The sequence below is a fragment of the Malus sylvestris genome, chromosome 9 (genome assembly GCF_916048215.2).
Source record: "Malus sylvestris chromosome 9, drMalSylv7.2, whole genome shotgun sequence".
NCBI lineage: Eukaryota > Viridiplantae > Streptophyta > Magnoliopsida > Rosales > Rosaceae > Malus > Malus sylvestris.
Window position 1 is genome coordinate 5,307,450 of NC_062268.1, and position 9,690 is coordinate 5,317,139.

Below are 9,690 nucleotides of genomic sequence, written 5' to 3' on the forward strand. Positions count from 1 at the left end.
TTCAGTGTTCAAGGTTCTCAACTAATAATAGATATTAGTTTTGAATAGAGCACACACACTGCGAGAGCAGAGGCCACCATATATATACTACATAATCCTAGCCTAATTCTATAAGGATTTCTCTATTAAAATCTATATAGAAAATCAATTCCTTCTAAATAGTAGTTCAGTTACAATATGGATTCACAAATCCATTCTCAACAAGACTTCCTATTCAATCTCTAATCCTATGACCCAGTTCATAGATTCATACTCATACTCATATTCTTACACCAACTACACATACACTTTGTCGCGCTATCAAAAGAAATTGATATTATAATATCCATGAGCATTGGTTTTTCTTTGATGTTGTCCATGAACATTGGTTGAGAGAGAGATTTGGTCAATTTCTATCAACTTTCACAAGAAACTTCATAGAAATGTGACTATAAATATAAAAACCCAGTGGATCTCATCATTTCCTATGCTCCCCACTAGAGTTGACGTAGAAAATGGAATTGTATTCCTCTTTGACTAATTTGTCAAAGGATAATGCTTGCATTTTTCATTGGGATGAGTTCATTCCTCTACTTACTTATAATGTATTTTTATTGTAAAATTTTATAATCGAAACTGTCCAATCTTTTAATGTTCATTTGAAGATCACTTCTACAAAAAAATCATTCAAAACAGACATCATTTATTCATCCAAATGTTTCAAATAAATAAACCAATGATGTAAGTATCAAGTCATATATTCATGATGAATCCTTGATTTATTTGATACATTTAGATGTCCAAATAGTATCCGATTCGAATGATTTTTTATAGAGATGATTGTCAAATAAAAATAAACCATTAAACGATTCTAATTTTAAAATTTTTACAATAAAGATGTTTTATTTACAAGTAGAAAAATGAACTCATCTACTAAAAGGGAAATGAGCCTACTAAAAGACCTACATACTCCGAGAAGCCACGTCTCTGTTAATCTAATCCATTAGTAACCTTTTGGCTTTTGCGTTTCTGTCAAACTTAGTTGGTTTAATGATGTGAAAAAGTAGCCTACTAAAAGACCGTAGTCGGTTGTTGCTGGATTTGGTGAAAGACTCTTGCAGACGGCAGGGTCTCAAAGTAGGACACTTCTTCCAATTAAGTCAGCTTATTGATCAATTAATTAAATAAGACCCTTGCAATTAGCTTTAATTAATTACATAATCTTCATAGTTATCACTTAAGTGATAGTTTTGCTCAAAAAAAAAAAAAAGTGATGGTAGTTAGAATTCATTGGCAAAGCTGTAACAGTGAAAAGCTTGTAATTAGAAGTCTAAATGGTGGAAGGTATAATTCCATGGGCTGCGAAATTATATGGTATTTGAGAACGTAACGCATTTTATTATATCACAGTTGTAGTTTCAATATCACATAATACCTAATTGACACACTTCTGTTACTAATCATATATAATTCAAATTATGTCATTAAGTACTACGGTTTGATAGTATTACTTCATTTGGAAATGAGAGGTCTTAGGTTCGAATCTCATGAATGACGAATTCGATATCAAATTAAGTTGTCCATTGTGTGACTTAGCTGAACTCCCTCTTAATGTAAAAATATCAATGTACTAAAAAAAATAATATATATATATTACAATTTTTATCAGCTCTCACAAAAGTAGTATAAAAAACTAAAAAATGAAAATAAAGCGTACGATTAAGAAGCGTTAATATGTGGTACTAAAGCACATAATAGATTGGTTATATCACGTGATAGTGTTTTAGTATCACATAATAATCCTCAGACTTTAACACTCTTCTTTAGTAATCTACATATACATCAAAATTTAGATACCACAGTGTTATAGTTTGGCCACCGCCGTGTACGATTAAGAAGCGTAAACATTAATTGATGTGCAATTTCTTCTCATTTGCGCAAATGTGAATGTTGGAATAGCTACTAAAAGGGTGTAATTTTGGAGGAAATTTGAGTTGGTTAAATCACCACCTGTGTATGGAAGGTTGAACTTTTCTTTACTGAACTTTCAAGTTTAATTGCTTCCCAAGATATGCCAAACTTTTAGTTTGCTTGCCTTTCAGATCTGAACATCATCATATCATGATTATCATCATATACCATGCTCAACAAATATGCCATACCATGAAAAAGAAGAAGAAAACCCAGCAGAAAATTAAGAGTCGGTTTTTTACTGAAGGACCAAAAGGATTTACAGTGGACAAAATTAGAGACCATATTGATCGATTTTTATTGTGATTAACCAAAGTGAGGAGTTATGTCAATCTTAGAGACCATTTTTTTAGCTAAAAAGCCTGAAAAGTTTAATTTCAAACCTAGGTGCCATGCAATTGTGCTAAAATTTAAAGCCTAACAAATTGAACGCACTTTCAGATTGATCCCAAAACTAAAGGAGAGACCATGATCATAACACTCATAATAAAACAGAAATCAAGGGAAGAAAATTGTTTGTATAACAATTATAATGCTCTCTTCAATTTACATAAATTTCCGCAAGATCTGACAAGCCTGCAGTAGTAGTAGGAGGAGGAGGAGACAAACTAGAATTAAACTAGAAAAACCAAACCAAAGCTCAACTCAGACGTTTTGATGATCAGATTGGTGCATGAGAGAGAGTAGTAGAACATGTGATGGGGTTTGCCAAGTATGTTGGTGTTTTCTCTCCAGCCATTATGACAAGAATTTTGGATTCAGAATCTCCAGCCTCTATGTCCACTGGTCTAGTTGGTTTCTGATCTTGATCACTACTGCTGCTGCTTGAGCTCTTGTGAAGGGAGCAAGCAAGAATCAGCAACGCTGCCGCAACGAGCCCCAACATGAGTGCTAGGCCTCCAAATAGGTATGGCATCGGAGAATTCCAGTTTCTGAATATGGCGTCGTGACCAGTAGCCGCGGTGGTGGAGTTTGCAGCTGAAGGCCTCATTGCTGTCTCTCTGGTTTTTTTACAATGCAAATGTGACAAATGAATGAACTATGCTTTGGTTTTATAAGCTGGCATAAGCTTTAAAGTTCCACAGTGACCTGATAAGAAGAAAGGAAATTTTATCATCTAAGCTTTAAATTTACAATTATTGCCTTTGTTGTACATGAATAGTGATAGTGATTTTTTTTTTTTTTGGACTTTGCTTGGCCACCTGGTCATGGATTGTTATAGAAGTTTTCTTGTTTTCACATGCATCTCTTTCTCTCTATTTCGGAATTATATTCGAATCCAATATTTGTTTCTTACGTATTTATCACAAATGCTAAGGAAAATGATCTTCACGGAGCTAGCTGTTGTTGATTGGCGGAACTGTTTTTTCTTTCCTTGAATTTGTGTTCATACAAGAATATGCATTAGCAGGCTGTGCTCCCCTAAAAAATTTCTACGAAAAATTAGTATTCGGTGAAGAAAGTTCACAATATGGGAAATAGTTCAACCTCTTATAAGCTTTTGAATGGTTTGGCTCCTCACCAATTGGGGACTTTGAAGAAGTTGAGAGGTTCCATCATAAAATCAATTTACAATATAAGGAGTACCCCAACTTATTTATAACCTCATAAATGTAGGATTCATTCTCAACACGCTTCCTCACGTGCAGCAAATTTTCAAGCTTAATACGTGGATAACACAACGGGGTGACTTGGAGCGGGTGTAGTCGTTTGGCTTTACACGTGGGACAACCTACTCTGATACCATAAAAAAAGTTGAGTCCCTTCCTCCGTCACCTAAAGGTGGTGAAAATCATGAGGGTGTGATCGACTTCGCGAGGTTTCTGCTTAAACATGGAAGAGCTTTGCAAGAAATTATTCTTGATACGGTCGCTAACACTGAAAGACGCTCTCTTTGGGAGGTTAAAATTGGTTTACTAGAACTTTCCCCCGCAGGTTTAGCACCCTACCAACGTCAAAATCTCCGTTGTTTTAACTAGTACAGGCCGGTTTAATTTGGTGAATATTCCTACTAGATCTGGATGATTAAAGGGTAGTTTGCTTCTCGGATGCTGTAGCTAACCAAATAGGAAGACCTTCGTTGTGGCGACTTGATGATTTTGTTCTAGACCTAAATTCCATCTGGTATCGAAGTTTCGTGAATGTCCATTAGCATACTTTTCTCTTTTTTTGGATCGAATCAGAGCATTCTTATGACAAATGAAACCACATCCACAGTACAAAATCTGCTGGAAAGAAAACGGAAGCGTTTTATCAACGAAGAAAATGAAAATGATGAGCAGATCTGATATACCGGGTACAGCATGCCTATTTAAGAGCTCTCCCATTGTAGAGATCACAACATCATCGTGAAATAACTTATTATATACAAAACCAACAGCCATCAAAACAATTTGCCAACAATATCAGTAAAAAATGTAAATATACGTAATCATGCATGTGGAACAAGAAGCAAAGACATGTCATGCATTTTGAGTCTGGTGAGTGGTACTAGGGAGGGGCTTTGCCAAGTATGTGGGTGTTTGCTCTCAAGGCATTATCACAAGTGACACGTCCCAACCCCGATATTCCCCGAATACCCGGATAGGCACGTGCTGGCCGACACATGAGGGTGACGAAAGTCATTTATTGAATAGGAGAGTAATAATTAGGAGGAAATATTCATGAATAATCATTAGAATCTAAATGTAATAAACAAAGTTTAAGGAAATATCTAGAGTGCACAGAACACGTTTTAAAACAAGATCACAAAAGAAAGATCATTACAAGATATCACACAAGTGAGTGATAGATTGCTACTGGTAGGGAAATGCCTCGTGTCGTAGTCCTCGTTTCTAAGACCTGAATGGGGGCGCAAAACAAAGGTGAGTGGACCAAGTTCATATATACAATAATAATAAAACAGTTATCAAGATACTAACCCCCACAGTTTATATAAAAAAAGCTACTAGCATAATAAGTGATAGATTTACTGAAAACCTAGCATGCCAAAAAAAATATCTCAAAAGACATATCGTGGAACACAAAATATCAAACGTATCATAGATCGTTTCGTAGCGCGATGTACTGCTAGTAAGATCACTGAAATAAATATAACTCTCTGCCCTATGCCAACACCGTGGTCTCTATGCCCGTAGCCAAAGATTACCAACTCCCGGCCCAATGCATGCTCCATATCCCTCAGCCCGTAGCTAGGGATTATTTCTCCCGGCCTATCTGCCAACACCAGATCCTCGCCTCAGGCAGTATAGTGTCCACTAGATACGCACAAAAAATTACTCATCTCATAAATAACCACTTCATACTATAAAGTCATCCATCGTCTATACTATAAAGAGGGGTTTCTAAAACATGTTCTAGCATCCTATCGTCATCCATCAGATAGTCTACCAGTTCATGGTTTTTACAGAAATTACAATATATTAATTCTTCCCCAAAACAAGACGATAAACAACATATTCCAATAAACATGCTTAACATAAAATCAGTTCATAAACTCGTAAGGCATGCATTTAATTTATGCAATTAAACTATGAAATTATGCAAATTTTAGAAAGGATCCACTCACAGATATTCCGTAGTAGCAGAATTGTGCGGAAAAGGATTAAGGAAATCCCCACTAACAACTTCACCTAAGCATAAAAATGTACAGTTTATCAAACTACCCAATTATAGAATTTCAAGAAATGGAAAATGGGTCTTGGGTTTGGATCCGGATTAGGGTTTAGGTTTAGGTTAAATAAGGTTAGGACCTATTGGGTTTTGGTTTTGGATAGGTTTAGGAATAAAAAGGGGTGGTGGTTTGGGCTTGAGCCCAAACCCACACAATACTCACACAAACGTCAGTACACACACACACACACACACACACACACACACACGGACACACATACACAACACACACACGCACAACATAACACACACACCACACATATGCACGGTCCAAAACACACACACACACACACACTCATTGAGCCCAATACACACACACTCAGTCCATGCATGACACGGCCCGCAGGCCAAATAACCAAAAGGGAACTGGGCCGGTTCAAGTAAGGGCTAAGGCCCGTGGGTGTTTTGAGAATCCTGGTGGCCTGTGGGGTGTCGGGGAAGAACACCGGAGCTGTTATAGCTCCGGCCGACGGCGAACATACAAACCACTACCCAAACCAAGTACTAAAATGCAGAGGGAAAGGAGTGGAGTATTTTCATACCCTAGTTTCGCCGTGAACGGCCGTGAGTGTTCGGGAAGAATCCTTGAAGGTCACGGTTTCGTCGAAAAATGTGGGTGAGTTTCCCCCGTGCCGTTCCCGTCCTCAAAACCTTGGAAGAACAACATAAAATTCAACACACAACGCCCCACAACAACAATGGTAATTTAAAAAGGTATTCAAACTTACCTAGCTGGAAGGAATGGAGAGATCCGTCAGAGGTTCTTTCTTTGGGTTCCCCAACCTCATTGCGACGGAGAGAGAGAGAGAGAGAGAGAGAGAGATGGCGCAAGGAAGATGATGATGATAATGGTCTACAACAGGAGCTGCATGCAGGTTTGCTGGGTTAGTCACGGTGCAGGGAGAGAAAGGGATAGATGAGAGTTCCCGTGATAGAGAGAGAGAGAGAGAGAGAGAGAGAGAGAGAGAGAGAGAGATATGCGAGGGAACACTCGGGAAGAGAGGGAAGAGAAGAGAGCTGAGAACCTGCCACTTGGCAGTTTAGGAGAGATGGGGAATCTAGATCAACGGCTAGGATTAAATGAGATAGGGGATTAAATTGATAGATTTAAATAGATTTCAGGGAGGAAATAGAAATATACTTAAAATGTGGTGGTGGGTGTAACAACAAGAATCTTTGGCTCATAATAATCACCTGCATCACTTCTTGCATCACTTCTTCTTGAGTTGGGCCAAATTTTAAGAAAATAATGTAAGAGGCAAACTAGAATCAGGACTACCGTCGAAGCCAATAATGAAGGCTATGGCGGTGGCAGGCGTCGCTGGATTCCGTACGAGCCCAACGAAACCGCCAGGCGAGGCGCGGTGGTGGAATTTGCAGTCCACATTGCCATATCACACTGTCTAGCTAGATAGCCATCTAATGCTTTGCTCTCCAGTTCAATTTCCGATCTATCACACTCGTATAAGTGATCTGATGACAACAGGAAAGTTTGATTGATGTATAAATTTAGGACATTTACAAAGATATATGGGATCGGTTTTACACAAAATGATTGCGATGTACGTACTTTGATTTTCAGCCAAAAGCGTCTGAGTAATTAAATTCTGCAACATCAATTGGGCATATTTTACTGTATCACCAGGTGTTAGGTGATAGAATGATGACATTATGGGTATGGCTTTATTTGGAAGGTTTTACTGATGCACGTGATTCCAAATCTAGCTATAATTAATTGTGTTAGAAAAATATCCGAGTAGACTTAATCCCATTAAAAATAGTGTTATCCATATAATTATTTTTACTTCTCACACACTGTCAATTTTTTACTGTCGATCGAATGAATTGAAGAAGATTAATAGCAAATTTTTTTTAATAATGTGTGGTAGGTAAAAATAAATGTGTGAATAACATTAAGCTTTCGTTAATTAATTTGGCTGAAAAGTTAAATCTAGAATGGAAGAAAGAAGGATGAGAAGAGATGGCGTTTGGAGATTACATTTGTAAGATGCAATTGAAGTTAGCTAGCAATTACAAGATTTGGGACTCATGTTTGTGAGACGTAATTGAAATTAGTTTGCAGTTATATGTAGACAGGGACGGATTTAGAATCAATGGATACGCATCTTAAAAATACAAACTATTTTTTTGTGACAAATCAAATTAACAGTTAAAAAGCTGAATCGAAGAAGAAAAATAAGCCATTCAGCTATTTACTTATCATGTTCTAATTGATTTTTAGTTGATCAAGTCATCAGTAATTTTGTCTCGTTACTTAAGTGGCAGTGTGTTTTAGTTGTTTTACAAGTGCAAAACACAAAATCTAAACTTGGGCCTCCCCCAATTGGGGAGTTTCTGTAGGTCCTGAACATTCTTGAGCAGCCCGTTATATTTATACCCCCGATTCCTCCTTCCTTGTTTTTTCTCTTCTTTTTATGCTGACAAAAATGAGACAACTGAATCATTCATCATTATGCTTTTTCCTTTTTCTGGATTCTGGAGGAAGAAGAACAACATTTCGACCTTAATTACCTGACCCAAATATTTTCCGCTGAAAATCCCACTCTCTCTCTCTCTCTCTCTCTCTCTCTCGACTTTCAATCTTCATAACTGAAATGTGGAAGCCTAAGATTCCCAGAAGCTAGCGCACACTGATTACTAACTGCATTTCCCAGTTGATTCAACTGAAATGTGACTTCATTTATTGTAAAAGCATTATAATCAAAATCATTAAGTAATTTTGTTTATTATCATTTAAAGATCAACCCTAGAAAAACTCATCTAATTTATAGACCATTTTCTTTGTATGAATTAAATAAATTAACGGTTTTTTATCATGATTTTACTTCTAAACATTGTCACATCCTGGTCCAGGGTCCACCACATCTCGGGCCCACTCCACCACCATAGCACGATATTGTCCACTTTGGGCCTCGACTATGCCATCACGATTTTGTTTCTGGGAACTCACACGAGAACTTCCCAGTAGGTCACCCATCATGGGATTGCTCTTGCGCGCTACTCGCTTAACTTCGAAGTTCCGATGGAACCCGAAGCTAGTGAGCTCCCAAAATACCTCGTGCTAGGTAAGAATGGGAATATACATTTAAGGATCACTCCCCTGGGTGATGTGGGATGTTACAATCCACCCCCTTTAGGTGCCCGATGTCCTCGTCGGCACACTTCCGGCCAGGGATTGGCTCTGATACCATTCAGTCACATCCCGGCCCGGGGTACACCACATCCCGGGCCCGCTCCACCACCATAGCACGATATTGTCCGCTTTGGGCCCCGACTACGCCCTCACGATTTTGTTTCTAGGAACTTACACGAGAACTTCCCAGTGGGTCACCCATCATAGGATTGCTCTTGCGCGCTACTCGCTTAGCTTCGGAGTTCCGATGGAACCCGAAGCCAGTGAGCTCCCAAAAGGCCTCGTGCTAGGTAATGATGGGAATATACATTTAAGGATCACTCTCCTGGTGATGTGGGATGTTACAATCCACCCCCCTTAAGGGTCCGACGTCTTCGTCGGTACACTTCCGGCCCGGGATTGGCTCTGATACCATTTTGTCACATCCCGGCCTGGAGTCCACCACATCCCGGGCCCTCTCCACCACTGTAGCACGATATTGTCCGCTTTGGGTCCCGACTACGCCCTCACGGTTTTATTTCTGGGAACTCACACGAGAACTTCCCAATGGGTCACCCATCATGGGATTGCTCTTGCGCGCTACTCACTTAACTTCGGAGTTCCGATGGAACCCGAAGCCAGTGAGCTCCCAAAAGGCCTTGTGCTAGGTAAAGATGGGAATATACATTTAAGGATCACACTACATCCCGAGCCCGTTCCACCACCGTGGCACGATATTGTCCGCTTTGGGCTTACCATTCCCTCACGATTTTGTTTTTGGGAACTCACGAGCAACTTTCCAGTGGGTCACCCATCATGAGATTGCTCTTGCGTGCTACTCGCTTAACTTCGGAGTTTCGATGGAACCCGAAGATAGTGAGCTCCCAAAATGCCTCATGCTAGGCAAGGTCCCCTTGGTGATGTGGGATGTTACA

The 9,690-nt window shown here is 39.0% G+C and overlaps 1 protein-coding gene across 1 annotated transcript; it reads right to left on the minus strand.

The window, feature by feature from the left end:
• Positions 1–2,448: 2,448 nt before the first annotated feature.
• LOC126582990 (protein GLUTAMINE DUMPER 1-like) lies at positions 2,449–2,994 on the minus strand. Its single transcript, XM_050247280.1, has one exon. It carries the CDS (start codon positions 2,939–2,941, stop codon positions 2,612–2,614), a length of 330 nt encoding a protein of 109 aa, XP_050103237.1. The 5' UTR covers positions 2,942–2,994; the 3' UTR covers positions 2,449–2,611.
• Positions 2,995–9,690: the final 6,696 nt, after the last annotated feature.